This window comes from Cetorhinus maximus, chromosome 3, assembly GCF_964194155.1.
Source record: "Cetorhinus maximus chromosome 3, sCetMax3.hap1.1, whole genome shotgun sequence".
NCBI lineage: Eukaryota > Metazoa > Chordata > Chondrichthyes > Lamniformes > Cetorhinidae > Cetorhinus > Cetorhinus maximus.
This window is the reverse complement of record NC_135881.1, coordinates 172997532-173017103: the sequence shown is the minus strand read 5'-3', so window position 1 is coordinate 173017103 and position 19572 is coordinate 172997532. Positions and strand designations below refer to the sequence as shown.

General features: G+C 42.9%; 1 protein-coding gene across 5 annotated transcripts in view; it reads right to left on the bottom strand.

Moving 5' to 3' along the window:
* Positions 1–19572, bottom strand: part of cdkal1 (CDK5 regulatory subunit associated protein 1-like 1) — a 947238-nt gene that overhangs the window by 641119 nt on the left and 286547 nt on the right. For all 5 annotated transcript variants that reach the window (XM_078539307.1, XM_078539304.1, XM_078539306.1 and 2 more), the window contains one exon: positions 18393–18513. In XM_078539307.1, the coding sequence (XP_078395433.1) occupies positions 18393–18513 (121 nt within the window). The remainder of the gene's footprint in view (positions 1–18392; positions 18514–19572) is intronic.

Sequence of the window (19572 nt, the reverse complement as noted above, 5' to 3'; positions counted from 1 at the left end):
TCATTAGGAAGGTCCCAGGATTGATTGAAAAGCAAAATACTGCAGATATTAGAAACCTGAAACAAAAACAATAAATGCAGGAAACTCTCAAGTCTGTGAAGAAGAAATATTTCACTCAAATACGTAAAATTGTAACCCAGGGCTCCAAGCCCTATCCACAAACAACTAAACCTTCCTTACCTGCAATGTCCGCAATTTTAAAAAAAGCTGTGGAATGTAATTAAGTTCAACGTACCTTCATCAATTTAAATCATTATCACATTTAATTGGAGTTTATTCTGTTCACCATGCCTGGCAGTTGACAATAAAGAACAACAGGATTCTGATGAAAGGTCATCGACCTGAAAAGTTAACTGTTTCTCTCTCCACCAATGCTGCCAGACCTGGATTGTTGCCAGCAGTTTCTGCTTTTTATTTCAGATTTCCAGCATCTGCAGTATTTTGATTTTCTATTAGTGTTTAATTTACTGTCACTTCTCTTCCAGAAATAACCACCTTGAAGAAGTTCTGATTTATTCTCCCAGAATTGATACTGGTCTCTGCTGTATTAACGAACCTCACTCAGAACATTGATGGGGCCACTCCAATGGAATTCCCAGCAGCAGAGGAGGGGGAATCTATTCCTGATTCCTAGCCAGTGGCTTATACAGGATAGTGCATGTTATTCAATAACTTACCAATATTTAGGCTCATGCTTTAATTTAAGACGCGAGAACGGCCTACGGCCATGGAGTCACTCCGCATGAGTCAGAGGTCTCAAGAGAGGAGTAGCAACAAGTGGGGATTAAATAGCAAACAAAAGAGAAAAAAATTATATTTCAAGTTGCTTTGCCCTCTCTCCAAATGATATTCTGGAAACAGTGACTCCTGCCAACGCAATATGGCCGTCCGTGTTTGCGTACTGCTCCGCGCAGGTGTCACTCTGCAGCATTCAGCATACCAGAAAGCCTTAAATGGAAATATGTTTATTCAGAAACAGTATCCCACTTTGTTACACAGTACAAAAGAGAAAAAAAAGAGGGGGCAGAGTGAGAGAGACAGAGTGAGTTCAGGCTGTGAGACACAGGTGGTCAGATGAAGTATAGGTTCCAGAAAACCTTGTAAAGTCTGATTTTACCTAGTCAATCGCAGTATTAATCCGGGACACCCTGGTCCACTCCTCCATCACCCCCTACTCCTCAACCCCCACCTATGGCACCTCCCCATGCCCACGCAGAAGATGCAACACCTGCCCCTTCACTTCCTCTCTCCTCACCGTCCAAGGGCCCAAACACTCCTTTCAAGTGAAGCAGCATTTCACTTGCATTTCCCCTAACTTAGTCTACTGCATTCGTTGCTCCCAATGCGGTCTCCTCTACATTGGAGAGACCAAACGCAAACTGGGCGACCGCTTTGCAGAACACCTGCGGTCTGTCCGCAAGAAAGACCCAAACCTCCCTGTCGCTTGCCATTTTAACACTCCACCCTGTTCTCTTGCCCACATGTCTGTCCTTGGCTTGCTGCATTGTTGCAGTGAAGCCCAACGCAAACTGGAGGAACAGCACCTCATCTTCCGACTAGGCACTTTACAGCCTTCCGGGCTGAATATTGAATTCAACAACTTTAGATCTTAAGTTCTCCCCCATCCCCACCCCGTTTCTCTTCCCCCCACCCCCCCCTTTTTTTTCAATAATTTATATAGATTCTTCTTTCCCCACCTATTTCCATTATTTTTAAATCTAAAACCTTGTTAGTCTTTTCCACCCCACCCCCACTAGAGCTGTACTTTGAGTGTCCTGTCTTCCATTCTTAATTAGCACTTTTCTTAGACAAATACCACCACCTTCAACACCTCTTTGATCCTTTTGTCTGTGACATCTTTTGATTATCTGCTCCTATCACTGCTTATCTCCACAATCACCACACCCTCAACTCCTCTCTCCCCCCCGCCCCCACCACCTTAAACCAGCTTATATTTCACCCCTCTCCTAACTATGCTTCAGTTCTGCCGAAGGGCCGTGAAGGCTCGAAACGTTAACTGATTTCTTCTCCACCGATGCTGCCAGACCTGCTGAGTTTTTCCAGGTAATTCTGTTTTTGTTTTGGATTTCCAGCATCCGCAGTAGCTTTTAGCTTTTTGTTTTTATCTGTGTTTAATTGACTGCCACCTCTCTTCAAGAAATGCCCTCTCTGAAGAAGTACGGTTCTGTTCTCCGACAGGATTTCCGCCTGTCTCTTCTGCCCTGCTCACCTTCATTGCTTTCCATTTCTCTCCTGGTGTTTGACAAGGTGTTTACTAAAACCCGCTTTCACAGCCATATCTCCTTTCTCAGTGACTGTCTCCGTCTCCGACTTACCCCACGTGGATTTCAACTGAAATTCCATCCCTCTTGTTTCGAACCCACCCAGGATTACAGGTATCTCCGGGACATAAAACGTTTCTCGGACTGCTGTTCCCGTCGCATTCTGAGATCCACACTCAGTGCCATGCGCCGCCATATGAACACACTCGACCTCTCCCTCCAACAGCACCGCCGCACCCTTTTTCAAAGCTGCGCGTGCCCCCAGTTTCATTTCATTCTTCGCCTCAACAAGAAACTTTTTCTCTTTCTCTCAAGTGCTAAGGAACGCAAGCTCCAACAATTCATCGACACCAACACCCATCTGGGACCCTCCACCCCTGCTTGTCCCTCCATCCTCACCCCATCTTCCAATCCCAGCCCCAGCCGTGTATTCACTATACCCCCGACCTTCCCCTCTCCGATGCTGAACGTTCAGTGCTCAGCAAAGGACTTAGTTTCATACCCTTACGCCCTCATCTCAATGAATTTCGGGCTCGGCATGATGCTGAACTCTTCTTCCGCCGTCTTCGTCTCCGTGCTCACTTCTTTGGGCAGGAGTCCTCTCCCCGTTCAACGGATCCTTTTACCCACCTCCAATATTCTCCCTCCACTTGGACCCCTCCCTCTGGATTCTTACCTTCTCTTGATCTTTTCATTGAGAACTGTCGGCGTGACATTAGCCGTCTCAATTTCTCTGCTCCTCTCACCCATTCTAATCTGTCTCTCTCTGAACTCACTGCACTCCGTTCTCTCAGGTCCAACCCCAACATTGTCATCGAACCCGCTGACAAGGGTGGTACTGTTGTTGTCTGGCGCATTGACCTCTACCTCGCGGAGGCTGAGCGTCAACTCGCAGACACTTCCTCCTACCTCTCCCTGGACCACGACCCCACCACAGAACTTCAAGCCATTGTTTCCAGGACTGTCACTGACCTCATCTCCTCTGGAGATCTTCCTCCCACAGCTTCCAACTTGATAGTCGCCCAACCTCGGACGGCCCGCTTCTACCTCCTACCCAAAATCCACAAACGGAACTGTCCTGGCAGACCGATCGTGTCAGCCTGTTCCTGCCCCACGGAACTCATTTCTCGTTACCTTGACTCCCTTCTCTCTCCCCTTGTCCAGTCCCTTCCCACCTACATCCGTGATTCCTCTGACACATTACGTCACATCAACAATTTCCAGTTCCCTGGCCCCAACCGCTTCCTCTTCACCATGGATGTCCAATCCCTCTACACCTCCATCCCCCACCAGGATGGTCTGAGGGCCCTTAGCTTCTTCCTTGAACAGAGGCCCCAACAATCCCCATCCACCACTACTCTCCTCCTTCTGGCTGAACTTGTTCTCTCACTGAACAATTTCTCCTTTAACTCCTCTCACTTCCTCCAAATAAAAGGTGTGGCTATGGGTACCCGCATGGGCCCCAGCTATGCCTGTCTCTTTATGGGGTATGTGGAACATTCCTTGTTCCAGTCCTACTCCGGCCCCCTCCCACAACTCTTTCTCCGGTACATCGATGATTACTTCGGTGCTGCTTCATGCTCTCGTCGGGACCTGGAAAAATTTATTAATTTTGCTTCCAATCTCCACCCCGCCATCATTTTCACATGGTCCTTCTCTGACATTTCTCTTCCCTTCCTTGACCTCTGTCTCAATTTCTGATGATAGACTGTCCACCAATATCCATTACAAGCCTACCGACTCCCACAGCTACCTCGACTACAGCTCCTCACACCCCGCTTCCTGTAAAGACTCCATCCCATTCTCTCAGTTCCTTCGCCTCCGTCGCATCTGTTCTGATGACGCTACCTTCAAAAACAGCTCCTCTGACATGTCCTCCTTCTTCCTTAACCGAGGTTTTCCATCCACGGTCGTTGACAGGGCCCTCAACCGTGTCCGGCCCATATCCCGCGCATCCTCCCTCACGCCTTCTCCTCCTTCCCAGAAACATGATAGGGTCCCCCTTGTCCTCACTTATCACCCCACCAGCCTCCGCATTCAAAGGATCATCCTCCACCATTTCCGCCAACTCCAGCATGATGCCACCACCAAACACATTTTCCCTTCACCCCCCCTGACGGCATTCCGTAGGGATCGTTCCCTCCGGGACACCCTGGTCCACTCCTCCATCACCCCCTACTCCTCAACCCCCACCTATGGCACCTCCCCATGCCCACGCAGAAGATGCAACACCTGCCCCTTCACTTCCTCTCTCCTCACCGTCCAAGGGCCCAAACACTCCTTTCAAGTGAAGCAGCATTTCACCTGCATTTCTCCTAACTTAGTCTACTGCATTCGTTGCTCCCAATGCGGTCTCCTCTACATTGGAGAGACCAAACGCAAACTGGGCGACCGCTTTGCAGAACACCTGCGGTCTGTCCGCAAGAAAGACCCAAACCTCCCTGTCGCTTGCCATTTTAACACTACACCCTGTTCTCTTGCCCACATGTCTGTCCTTGGCTTGCTGCATTGTTGCAGTGAAACTCAACGCAAACTGGAGGAACAGCACCTCACCTTCCGACTAGGCACTTTACAGCCTTCCGGGCTGAATATTGAATTCAACAACTTTAGATCTTAAACTCCCCCTCCCCCCATCCCCACCCCGTTTCTCCCACCTCCCTTTTTTTTCAATAATTTATATAGATTCTTCTTTCCCCACCTATTTCCATTATTTTTAAATCTAAAACTAAAACTTTGTTAGTCTTTCCACCCCACCCCCACTAGAGCTGTACCTTTAGTGTCCTGTCTTCCATTCTTAATTAGCACTTTTCTTAGACAATATCACCACCTTCAACACCTCTTTGATCCTTTTGTCTGTGACATCTTTTGATTATCTGCTCCTATCACTGCTTATCTCCACAATCACCACACCCTCAACTTCTCTCCCCCCCCCCCACCCCCACCTTAAACCAGCTTATATTTCACCCCTCTCCTAACTATGCTTCAGTTCTGCCGAAGGGCCGTGAAGGCTCGAAACGTTAACTGATTTCTTCTCCACCAATGCTGCCAGACCTGCTGAGTTTTTCCAGGTAATTCTGTTTTTGTGCAGTATTAATCTCATGCTCAGGGGCAGTGCCAGGGACTGATAAAAAGTTCTATATTTAACTCTTCGCCTGTTGTAATCTCTGCAGGTTTTAGATAGAAATGGTTTTTTTCCGCAAATACAGATCTGCACTACAGACGGCCTGTTCCCCACTCTCTGCAATAAAACAGAGGGAGTGTCCCGGTCCCTTCAGAACCGGGGATGTGTCCTGGTGCAGCCAAAGCTTGCGTAAGTTTCCTTTTTCATAGATTCAGGGTGCAAATCTGTAAAACAGTAAACATGGCCGAGAACCACTAGTACTGTGCATGTAGCAAACGCAGCCTTCTGGAAATTAGGTGATAGTCTAATAATGTTGCAAAAAAAGTATTTTCAAGCAACCATGTAGCAGGAGTAAACAACTTCTCATCTCAATTTTTTGTTACTTGTATCTACCACACACTTATGTACTGTAAGAAAGCTTTTAAAAAACACAAAAACAGTGGAAATCAAAGATTTAGAAGTCTTGGATGATTCATTTTTCATTAATGGATAGCAGTGTTCCAGTTAACGCTGAACTTATCATCAGATAAAAATTGACACAGAGGCCAATAAGGAAATATTAGGACAAGTGACTTAAAGTTTGGTCAAAGAGGTAGGTTTTAAGAAGTGCCTTAAAGGAGGAGAGAGTGGAGAGGTCTGGGGAGGAAAATCCATCACTTTTTGTCTGATTGGGCTTAAAAGCACTTGCCACAAAACTATCATATTTTTCATAATACTATTGTGGGATATTGTAAAGTGGGCTTATGTGTGTGTACGTGTATGTGTGGTTGTGTGTGGGGCTGGTTTAATTAAATTAGAGGCGAATAGACTGCAAGATTGAAATTATCAAGAGTTAGGTGTAAAAAGGCATTTGAAATGTAAATGGACGAGCTAAGGAAAGAGGGGACTCTTACTTCTGAATTCAGTGCACAAACCTTCTCATACTAAAAACAAATAGCAAAACTGTTGTGATAGCATGACCGAGTTTCTCTTGTGGGCTTGGTCAACCTCGCAAATACCACCTGCAGTATCATAACAAAATTAGGGGCTCTTTGCGGGATTTTTAAAATTCCTTGACTGGTTGGAGTTGGTGAATCTTAAGGCTACAAGTACAAGAAGAATATTGAACTCAGCAGTTGACGTTGAGGGATTTTAAAATGGTGAGACTGCAAATATGGCTTTAATCATTGCTAAGACTTGTCTGGGAGTAGAAGATATAACCCTGATTGGTTTACAAAAATTAACTAAGGGTAAGTTAATAGAATTGGCGGATAGTTGAAGCTAGGTTTAACCACGGGGCAAAGAATGTGGACATAACTGAAGTAATAGTGAAGCATTTGAAATTGGAAGGGATACCTGAAGCTAGTGAGTCACATCTGGAGGTATGATTTCCCCTTCATGAAGCCATGCTGACTCTGCTTGATTAGATTATGCATTCCTAAATGCTCTGCTATTACATCCTTTATAATAGACTCTAACATTGTCCCAATGACAGATGTCAAGCCAACTGGCCTATAGTTTAGTTACCTGTTTTTTTGTCTCCCTGCCTTTTTGAATAAGGGAGTTACATTGGAAGTTTTGCAATCTTCTGGGACTTCTTCAGATTCTAAGGATTCTTGGAAGATTGCTGCCAGCGCATCCACTATCTCTGTAGCTAATTCCTTTAATATCCTAGGATACAACCCATCAGGTCTAGGGGACTTATCGGCCTTTAGCCCCATTAGTTTCCCTATTACTTTTTCTCTAGAGACAGTTATTCTATTTATTTCCACCCCCCACCCCTCCCGGCCCCCACTTTTACCCCATGATTATTTAGTGTTTTTGGAATGCTATTAGTGTCTTCTACCATGAAGACTGATGCAAAGTATTTATTCAACTCCTCTGCCATTTCCTGGTTCCCCATTATTATTTCCCCAGTTTCCTTCTCTAAGGGGCCTATGCTCAATTTGGCCTCTCTCTTCCTTTTTACATATTTAAAGAAGCTCTTACTGTCTGTTTTTATATTACTTGCAAGTTTACCCTCAAAGTTTATTTTATCCCACTTTATTATTGTTTTGGTCATCTTTTGTTGGTTTTTAAAACTTTCCCAACCCTCTGGCTTACCACCAATCTTTGCCATATTGTATGTTTTTTATTTCAATTTGATACTATCCTTAACTTCCTTGGTTAGTCTATGGTCATAGGGTAAGGGGACCACTTAAGTTGATTCAGTTGGTGGGTCAGAGTTGAGAAACTACTCTCCTGGATTATGTATCAAACTTCAGAGAAATATTGAACAGGGCATGTGAAGCTCATGTAGCCAAGGAAAATTTAAAGGTATCACAACAAAGGATGAACATAAAGACAGATAAGAGGGCCAGTGTTCTTACTTTGTTGCTGGGGAAAAAGTGTTAGTTTTGTTACCAGTGTCACGTGAACCATGACAGTTAAGGTTCAGTGAGCCTTATAGGATTGAAAAGAAACTGAGTGAAGTAAATTTTTTAATAAATACTCCAGGTAGAAGAAGGAAGCAGAGGGTGTGCCATGAAATATGCTTAAAAAGTACTCTGACAAGGAAGTTAACCAAAATGGAGTAATAGTAGTGGTAGATAAAGAGAAAGAGGTAGAAATTAAGGATTCTGAAATTGATTTTCCTTTCACCAAATTGGACAATGAGGGTGTGCTTAAAAATTTGAGTATAATATTGAGTTATCTTCCAGACAAGAGTCAAAATGATAAGGAAAAGCTATTGCAGTCAAACAAAGCTATTTGTGTGAATAAGATGGAGAAGACAAATTTAGCTAAACATGGAGCTGAATTTTCTGGCTGGCGGGGGGGAGCGGAGCAGGAACGGGCGGACCCGATCGCCACCCGCGATCAGGTCCGCTCCACCATTTTACGCAGGAGGGCCAATTAAGGCCCGCCCAGCGTGAATCGTGGCTCCCGAGGACAGCAGGAGTGGGTGGGCGACGGCGGGTTTGCAATGGCCGCCAGGTCAAATGGCGACCAGGCAGCCTGTTTTAAAAAGTTGCTGCAGCCTTACCAAGGCTGCGAATTATGGCCAGTAGACAGGCTTCCCAGAGCACTGCTTGTGAGCAGGCCAGGCAGGAGGCTAGGGCAGGAAGGCACTGTGCCCCTCGTTTTTCCGATGATTGCCTTGCTAACCTCCTCGAGGAGGTGACAGCCTGGCGGGAGGTCCTGGTACCCCAGGAGGGGAGGAGGAGGCCCCCCACATGGCCAAACATGCCTGGGGGGAGGTGGCCGAGGTGGTGATGCACACCTGGGTCCAGCGTCGCAAGCACTTCAACGACCTGTTGCACTCAGGAAGGGTGAGTACCATGTTGACATTGGTCACTTAACCCAGCAGGTAGGCTTTCCCCTCTGGTGGACACTCACCCGACATCACCACACGTCATTTACGCGCGTGCGTGTGGAGCCCGCCTTCACACGCCAACAGGAAAATTCTGCCCATGATGTAGGTGTGAGTGATCCAGTTTCAATAAGGCAACATCTTTATAGATTAAATCCAGTAAAATTAGCTCAAGTACAGAAAGAAATAAAATTCAAGCTTCAGAATTACATCATAGATTCTTTTTGCAGTAACTGGAGTTCACCTATTGTGATGGTACTGAAGCCAGGTGGAACATAAAGACTGTGTGCAGATTATCGAAAAGTAAATGCAGAGAGAAAAGCGGATTCATATTCTATTCCACGGTTGGAAGATTGTATTGAGAAAGTGGGACAGTCAGAGTTTATCACAAAGACTGGCTCGCAGCAAGATATTGGCAAGTACCATTATCAGAAAGTGCAAAACAGATATCAGCTTTTTACTAATGCCAGATGGACTATATCAGTTTCAAGTCATGCCATTTGGTATGAAGAAAGCACCAGCGACATTTCAAAGGCTGACAAACAAAGTAACTGCAGGACTGAACAATTGTGCTGTTTATATTGACAACTTGGTAGTTTTCAGTTAAGCGTGGGAGGAGCATTTGCAGTATCTGAAAGAACTATTTGATTGACTGCAGGAAGCTAAGTTGCTGGTGAACTTAGCCATGAGTGAATTTGTAAAAGCGCTAAGTTACATATCTAGGCCATACCATTAGACATGGCCAGGTGGCTCCAAGGGATGTGAAAGTAAAAGCCATCATGAATTTCCCAGTGCCTACAACAAAATGAGAAGTTTTGAGATTTCTGGGCATAATTGGATTTTGCTGGAAGTTTGTACCAAATTTTAGCAGTGTGGTTGCTCCATTGACTGAACTATTAAAAAAGAACAAGAAGTTTCAATGGACACAGGAGTGTCAGAATGCATCTGACAGTTAAAAACTGTGTTGGCTAATACACCAGCTTTGGCAGCACCAAGCAGTTATGCCAAGCAGTTCAAGTTGGCAGTGGATGCAAATAATTTGGGTATAGGTGCTGTGTTGTTGCAATAAGACAAAACTGGAATTGAGAAACTGATATTTTTCACGGTAGCTGAATGTACATCAGAGAAGGTACTCAACCATCGAAAAAGAGACTCTAAGTCTGGTGTTAGTGTTGCATTTCGAGGTTCATGCTGCAAATAACTCATCAGAAACAATTGTTCACACAGGCCACAATCCTTTAAAATTTCTAGACAAATTTCGAGACTGAAGTACAACACCTCAGATGGAGATTATTAGTGCAAACATTTAATTTACAGATTATGCATGTGGCTGGATGAGAAAATCTAATTGCAGATGCATTGTCAAGAGTTTAAAGTTCAAATAAAATTGGACATTTAAAAGGTGGACATTGGGCTGAAATGACCTCTGTTGATACAAAAGATTTGAACATATATTGTCATGTTAATGCATGTACCTAGTAGTGTAATAATTTTGTATATATAGTTAAGTATAGTAAGTAATGTAAGATAGGTTGAGAAAATGAAGCTGTCTTTTAAAATTAGGATGGTTCATTTTTCCATAAGGATGGAGGTGTCACGAAACCATCATATTTTTATATTATTGTGCGATATTGTAAAGCGGGCTTATTTGTGTGTTTGGTTCTATGTGTGGCTGATTTAATTAAATTAGAGATGGGTAGACTGCAAAGTTGAATTCGTCAAAAGAATTAGGTGCAAAAAGGCATTTGAAATGCTAATGAATGAGCTAAAGAAAGGGGAATTGGCATTTGAAAAGTGACTGGATTTTCAAAGAGATATGATAAGTATTTTATGACTGGCAAAATAAATAGGACAAAGTTATTATGCTAATTTTTCCTAAAGTACTGATCATAATATAAACATCTTTTATGTCGTCATTATGGGTAAAGTAAATTCCAAAGACATCAGGGAACAATGGGATTTACAAATCAAAGAAGGAGAAATATATTTAAAGGAGGGTGGAAGGCTGTATGAGTTGTGGCCATGTGAGGTCTGATAAGTACATCATGTGAAACAGGCTTGCGAAAAAGCCTCTAGCCACTTTGTAGAAGTCTGCTGTTCCAGTAACCAAAGATGTGTTAAAAACATTTGGGATTCCACTGTCAAGTGGGTGCTCGTGGTAACCTTGCTGGATTGTATCTATAAATTGAAAATCTATTTTGGACTGCTGCCTTACAGGGAGTGTGTATATAAGAACATAAGAACTAGGAGCAGGAGTAGGCAATTCAGCCCCTCAAGCCTGCCCCGCCATTCATTACGATTATGGCTGATCTCATTTTGGCCTCAACTCCAATTTCCCACCCTCCCTCCGTAACCTTTCAACCCATTACTAGTTAAAAATCTGTCTATCTCCTCCTTAAATTTATTCAGCGACCCAGCATCCACTGCACTCTGAGGTAGTGAATTCCACAGATTCACCACCCTTTGAGAAAAGTAATACCTCCTCATCTCTGATTTAAATCAACCACCCCTTAGCCTAAAACTATGGCCTCTCGTTCTAGAATGCCCAACAAGGGGAAACATCCGCTCCACGTCTACTTTGTCTATACCCTTTAGCATCTTATATACCTCAATTTGATCTCCCCTCATCCTTCTAAACTCTAGCGAGTATAGGCCTAAACTGCTCAATCTCTCCTCATTAGACAAGCCCCACATCTCTGGAATCAATCTAGTGAACCTCCTCTGAACTGCCTCCAGTGCAACTACATCCTTCCTCAAGTAAGGGGACCCCATCAGAGATGAGGAGGAATTACTTTTCTCAAAGGGTCGTGAATCTGTGGAATTCACCACCTCAGAGTGCATTGGATGCCAGGGTGCTGAATAAATTTAAGGAGGAGATAGACAGATTTTTAATTAGTAATTGGTTGAAAGGTTATGGGGAGAGTTGGGAGTCTGATTAATTAGGAATTTTGGGAATTGTTATAATATTAAGTAACGGTGTAACTGTAAACTTGTGTATGTGTTTTATTCTTTTCCTTTGTTAAGTATTTGAATTTAATTTCAAAATCTCTAAAGGTGTTAGTGGACTCATTGCTTCTGAATTTAGTGCACAAACGTTCTGGTAATAAATACAAATTGCAAAACTGTTATGTTAGCGTGGCCAAGTTTCCCTTGTGGATTTGGTCAGCCAGCAAATACCACCTGCCGTATCATAACACACTATATAAATGCAAGTGGACATCAAGGTACCATTCAAATGAATGTCACACTAAGGAACTCTAACAAAACTGATGCCAATGAGGTTCAGGGGAAATATTCTCCACAGGTTGGAGTCATATTGAGTATGAAAGAAAATGATTGTGGATGTTGGAGGCCAATCATCTCAGCTGCAGGACTTCATCAGGGCAGCATCATCAGCCCAACTATCTTCAGCTGCTTCATCAATTACTTCTATTATAAGTTATGAAATGGGACTGTTCGGCTCCATTCATAATTCCTTACATAATGAATCAGTTGATGCCCACATCCAGCAACACACAGATGGCATCCAGGTTTGGGCTGTTAAATAATCTCAAGTACCAGGCAATGACCATCTCTGACAACAGAGATCTTAACCGACTATCAACATCCTGGAGCAGATGCTGCCAACCATAAATTTAATGGGACCATACACAAAGAGAAGTGGAGGCAGGGTCACTGAATTTATGCAAGAGTGAGTTAGGTTTCTGATAGGCAATAGAGTCAAGGGTTATCAGCAGCATGGAAAACTCTCCAATTGCCTGGACAAGTACAACATTCAAGAGGTATGACACCAAGCACAAAGGAATCCACTTGATTGACAGCCCATCCACCATCTGAAACATTCATTCCCTCCACCATCGAGGCACCATGGTTGTTGGAGGCTGATTACCAAATCTCAGCAGAAACCATCTCCTGTTGAGTTACATTTTAGAAGGTAGAAATGGTCTGAATTGAAAGAAAGCAGATTCTGGGCAAAAGAAATGTTTGTTTTCCCTTCCAGGAATACACGATAAAATGAGTTTAAAAAGCCAACAGCAAACCTGTTATGTGTGTTCTAGTTTTGGTATGCTAATGACTGCTGTGAGGATCGCAGCAGAACACCACTAACTCGGCGTCCCCGCAGCTTGCAGGTAAAAGTCTCTCCTCTCTCTCTCTGTTGCTGGAGGGAAGTCACAAGTCAGCAAAACCACAGTCAAAAAATAGGATAGCTCCTTCAGCTATATCCTTCAGCTAACCTGCAGAACTTTGTGTCTCCAAACCAAATGCTCAACTGCCAAAGTCAGCTTTACCAGAATCAACCAACTTAACAGCTGCAACGTTTCGCCATTTACTCCAAACAGACAAGCCAAAGACTGATTCGCATATCTTTTTAAACGTTTATTTTTGGGCTCAACTTCTCATTTCCAATCTGTATGTATGTTGCATCTTCATTATTTTTTCTCAGGTTTTTAGTAACTAATGAACTTTCTTTCTATGACTCGAGAAAGACTGGTTAAATTGGCTCCTTGTAAAACATAAATACATTTGGACTGGGAAAAGGTATCCACCATGGAAGGGATCCTTTTTAAGTTAACCTTGTTGCAACCAACCAAAGGGGTTGAATAAAGAAGGAGAGCCAGCTCATTCCTCCTCACCTGAGACCATAACAAAATTGGGGTCCTGTTCAGGAAATTAACAATTTGGAGTATCTCGTCCAAGATCACAACAAATTGGGGGACCTCGTCCGGAGACCAGTTGTAACACAGTGCAACATAATATGCAGACTAAAATTATACTCCTATCTTCAGTTTCTTTAAAATAATCATTTCCCACAAACTGCATTCATACAGCAGACCAACATAAAGTTCTTCAAAACAATTATTATACTCTAGAAATGAACTTGTTCTTTCCTCTATGTATTGTGGAAAAGCATCCAAATCATCAGCAGTTTCTATGCAGAAGGAAAAGCTATTTTTACACAAACAGTTCCATACAAGTCGTGAATCTATAAAGCATCAAGTATCTGAATCCAACAGCGAGGAAAGAAGAAGCAACACTTTGATCATAGTATCACACAAATCTTCTGAATTGTGTGCAATCTCAGAAGATATCAAAAGGCATGCATAAACTAGGATGTACCCACAAAATAACTTGTACTGAAAAAGTGTTAAGTTGAATATGTATTGCACTAATTTGCTAACAGGAGATTCTAAGAGTCATTTGCCCATTATATTACCAGTTCTTTTATTGTCTAAAATAATTTCTATCTTAATAGGTAAATTACATTTTTACATGGATGTTGCAACTAAGTTACTCAGACAATAGGAGTCAAAGGTGAAATTAAATCTAGGTAGAATTCCCAGCAACTTACTGCAATTTGACTATATACACTTCTTTAGAAAAAAATAATTGCAATTGAAAAGATCCAAAGTGTTTTTAGTGAGGTCAGTTGGTGTACCAACCAATTCCCTTTGTAAGTACCATCTTTAATTGATTGAGATAAAGTCTTAGTATAATTTTTTCATGTGAAATTAAGCAGAATTTATTTTAACGGTAACATAAAAGCCAAGTGGTAATTAACTGCCAGAAACCACAAATTCCACAGTAACATTTTCTCATCTGCATTTTCATTCCACACACAGCAAAATCACAGCTGGAGCCAACTAGTTGAATAACTAGTTTGCCAAGATTGAGATTTAGAATCACTAATTTCTAAATTTCAGTTATCAAAAACGGTTATAATTTTTCTGTAAATTAAGTACACTTTAATTGGTAAGTTGCTGCAATGCATCCTGAAGATAACATGCACTGCAGCCACAGTGTGCCAATGGTGGAGGGAATGAATGTATAACGTGGTGGATAGATGGCAATCAAGTGGGCTGCCTTGTTCTGTTGTTGACCTTCTTGAGTGTTTTCGGAGCTCAACCAATCCAGGCAAGTGAAAAAAATTCCATCGCACTTCTGACTTGTAGCCCCCATCCCGCCGACAGTGGAGAGACCATGTCACATGACCAGTTAACCCCTACATGTGGTAAAAAATACATATTTGCAGAGAGTTGAGGCTGAAATGCTGATGAACTGAGGGCAAGCAGCTGAAGCTGTTGAGCCTCTCTCTCTTCACCCTTCCTGGAAAGCTTTGAGCCTTGTTTGCTGAGTGAGACCAACCAGAGGCATACCTACTACGAACAGAGACCTTTCAAAACAGAAATTCTGCTCAACACCACTGTCTCCAGAGGAACAACCAAATTAATGGGCTGCAACTTTAAATCAAAACATTAGGGCCACCGAAGGAATATCTGAGCAGCAGTCACTAACCCTATATTCCTTTTACTTATAGAATCTAATTTCATCAATCTATTCTTCCTCACGTGGCATGGGTGTGTGTCCGTGTCCATGTGTGTCCGTCCATGTGTGTGTGTCCGTCCGTGTGCACGTGCATGTTTGTCTGTGTGTGTGTAAGACAAAGTTGGTCCATATTTTATTTTGCCCAGATCGGTAGAAGTACAACAAAACTCTTTTTTAACCTCAAGAAAACCTGCCCGATTTGATTCTTCTATGATCACACCGCATAAACAGTTGAACACTTACAGAATTGGCAACTACATCCTTTTAAATTAAAAAAACACTGTTACGATCAAACGAAGAGTGGGAAAAGAGGGAGGCCATTAAACCCCTCCTCGCTTGGTCATAGCAGCAGAAGCCGCTTTATAATCTGAGGAGATGTAAATATAACTGAAAACAGTTTATCAGCAAAAATCCCACCTTACGTTGAAGGGAAGGTGATTGATGGAGCAGCTGAAGATGATTAGGCCTAGAAGACTAACTACCCTGAGCAACACCTGCAGTGATGTCCTGGGGCTGAGATGACAGGCTTCTAACAATCACAACCATCTTCTTTTGTGCTACGACATATGGCTTCAGCTGGTGCAGGGTTTTCCCTGATTTCTATTAACTTCATTTTTACTGGTGGTCCTAGCAGAACCCAAAATGAGCATTGCTGAGCAAATTATTAGTAAGTGCCATTTAATAGAGCTGTTAACACCATCTTCCACTATTTTACTGATGGTTGAGAACAGGTTGGCGGGGCAGTAATTGACCTGATCGTATTTGTCCCGCTTTCTGTGCAAAGGACACATCTGTGCAATTTTCTACTTTGTTGAGTAACTCTTTCGAGTTATCAACAGTCACAGATTGTAACTCTTTCGAGTACATTCACAGTTCTTGGTTTCCGGGAGTGGGACATGAACCCACAACCTTCTGATTCAAAGGCGAGGGTGCTATGAACTGAGCCACAGCTGACACCTCTACTTTGTTGAGTAGATGCCAGTATTGTAGTTGTACTGGAACAGCTTGGCTACAGGCACAGCTAGTCCTGGAACACAAGTCTTCACCGTTACAGCTAGGATATTGCCAGAACTCAGAGTGAGCTACATCCAATGCGCTCAATCATTTTTTGATAATCATGTGGACTGAATTGAATTGGCTGAAGACGAACATTTCTAATAGCAGACACATCAGGAGGTCGAAATGGGACCATCCACTCAGCACATCCAGCTGACGGCAGTTGCAAATACTGCAGGCCTGTCTTTTGCACAGATGTGCTAGGCTCCAGCATCATTGAAGATGTGGATGTTCATGGAACCTCCTCCTCCCATTAGTTGTTTAACAATCCAAAACAATTTATGACTGGATGTGGCAGAAGAGCAGAGATTTGACCTGATCAGTTCGTTATAGTATCGCTTTCCTCTGAGTATCGCATGCTACTTTCACTGTTTAGCATACATATAGTCCTGTATGATAGCTTCACAAGGCTGACATAATTTTTAGGTATGCCTGGTACTGCTCCTGGCATGTTCTTCTATACTCCTTATTGAATCAGGGTTGGTTCCCTGGCTAACTGAGGGATATGCGAGGTCATGAAGCTATAGCATATGGTGTAATACAATTCTGTTGCTGCTGATGGCCCCCAGTTCCTTTTGAGTGTCCAGTTTTCTGCTGCCTGATTTGCTCCGAATCTGTCCCATTTAGCTGTGGTAGTGCCATACGTGTTGAGTTTCTGGATCTAGGTCACATTTGTAGTGAGGGCTCCTGTACAAATTCCAAGGACTTTCCACTCAGTACATGATCCCGCACTGACATCACTCTCTTACCCACTACCCGCTGCTTCCTTTCTCTCTCCTCCAATTCCTTGAGTGCTTACTGCCATAAACTCATGCTGTATCGTGAGGAGCTTTATCAAAGATTTTCTGAAAGTCAAGGTATACTACCGTGTCGTGTTTTCCATTGTCCACTTAGCATTTCACCTCAGAAAAATCAAAACTTAGGGAAGCAGGATTAATACCTTTTGAAACTATAATTAGTTCCATTAGTAAGTTACTGTCATATATGTGCTCACCAGTGTTGTACATAATTATCAATTCCATTATTTTGCTACTAATTGATTTAAAACCAATGAGCTGTGTTTGGTTTATTACCTTTCTTGAAAATGAGTATAATACAGGCTTATTTCCAATTTATTGGGACTGCACCTGTTTTTTCTAACTCCTCCATGATGACTATTAGCACTTCACAGATTTCATCCTTCATCTCATGTGGCAAGCTAAAGGACACATTCGTCCCTATGGAGTTTCTTTTGTTCTTTCATGTGATGTAGGTGTTGGTGGCAAGGCCAGCATTTGTTGCCCATCCCTAATTGCCATCAAGAAAGTGGTGGCGAGCCGCCTTCTTGAACTGCTGCAGTCCATCTGGTGCAGTGCTGCTAGGAAGGGAGTTCCAGGATTTTGATCCCAGGACAGTGAAGGAATGATGATACAGTTCCAAGTCAGGATAGTGCTAGACTTGGGGAATTTGCAGGTGGTAGTGTTCCCATGTGCCTGCTGCCCCCATGCCCCCCGCCAGTCCCCTGTCCTTCTAGATGGAAGAAGTCGTGGATTTGGGAGGTGCTGTCGAAGGAGGCTTCGCAAGATGCTGCAGTACATCTTGCATATAGTACATGCTGCTGTCAGTGTGTGTCAGTAGCAGAGGGAGTGAATTTTTTAAGGTGGTGGATGGGTGCCAAGTAGGCTGCTTTGCCCTGGATGATGTTGAGTTTCTCGAGTGTTGTTGCAGCCATAATCATCCAAGCAGGTGGACAGTGTTCCATCACACTCCTAACTTGTGCCTTGCAGATGGTGGGGTGGGCTGGCTTTTGGGAGTCAGAAGCTGATTTAGCTTGCTCATAATTCCCAGGCTCTGACCTGCAAGATATTCAGGTTCCATGCAGTCTCCTTTAACCCCACTTACACAAACACATTTTGCCTTATAGAAGACTAATTAACGAAGAAAGGCAGTGATTTTACAAAAATGGTCATAGCTCTACAATAAATGCTTTCAGTCTTGAGGTGTATTGCTGTTTTAATTCTACAGTGAAGATCTTCAAAATTGCTAACTATTTGAAAGGGAGCTTTAATCACCTTGAAATATCATGCTTATGTGTGGCTGAAAATTAGTAGAGTGACTTAGTTCAACAAAAATATACAAAAGAAAACTCACAAATAGCATAACTCCATGCTACAATTTATAACATGGCAAGCGTTTAGCGAAGTAAGTCACATTACAAACTAGTGTGTCAGAGCACCGGAAAACAAAATTGCTTCCTTAAGTACAACTAAATATTCTATAAGTATATTTTAAAGAAGCTTACCCAGTGTTGATGGAAATGATTTCTATCAGTGGGTTTTTCCTAATCTTTGGCAAATCTAGTCGAGCTCCCCCCAACCGTTTTCCCTTATCCTTTTTCTGACCCAGTAGTCTTACAGAGTGACCTGCAAACAAAATGGAAAAAATGGGCTACATTACATTTCTTTTAGTTCAGCAAGTTCAATAAAAGCGGTTATTGTTGCTGGTGAGAAACAAGTTAACAAATCTCTGTTAATTATATTAAAACACCCTCTTGTAACCCTTTAACTTTTCTACATTTCTATTTAGGCTAGCCTCATCTAATTGATGATTTCATGCTCTCTCAGTTTTATACGGCCGATTTATTAACAATTAGCATATCACAGAACAGTTAAATGCACTGAATTTTTCAAATCATTAGTTTATGGTTAGATATCACAATTATAACTCTATGGAGGGCATGTCATTATGGGTTTTTTTAAATCTTTCACAGGATGTGGGTGTGGCTGGCTAGGCTGGCATTCATTGCCCATCACTATTGCCCTTGAGACGGTGGTGAGGGGCCACCTTCTTGAACAGCTGCAGCGCATGTGGTATAGATATACCCGCAGTACTATTAAGAAGGGAGTTCCAGGATTTTGACCCACCAAAAGTGAAGGAACAGGGATATAGTTCCAAGTCAGGATGGTGTGTTGCTTGGAGGGGAACTTGCAGGTGGTGGTTTTCCCATTCACCTGCTGCCTTGACCCTTCTAGATGATAGAGATTGTGAGTTTGAAAGGTGTTGTTGAAGGAGCCTTGGCGAGTTGCTGCAGTGTATCTTATATAAAGTAAACACACCTGTCACTGTGTCAGTGGTGGAGGAAGTGAATGTTTAAAGTGCTCAATGTGTTGCCGATAAAGAGTGCTGCTTTATCCTAGATGGTATCAAGCTTCTTGATTGTTGTTGGAGCTGTACGCATCCAGGCAAGTGCAGAGCATTCTACCACACTCCTAACTTGTGCATTGTAGATGGTGAACGGGCTTTGGGGAGTCAGAAGGTGAGTTACAACAGAATTCCCAACCTCTGACCAGCACTTGTAGCCACAATATTTATATGGTTGGTCCCATTCGGTTTCTGGTCAATAGAAACCCTCAGGATGTTGATAGTGGGGGATTCGGTGATAGTAATGCCATTGAATGTCATGGGGAAATGGACAGGCTTTC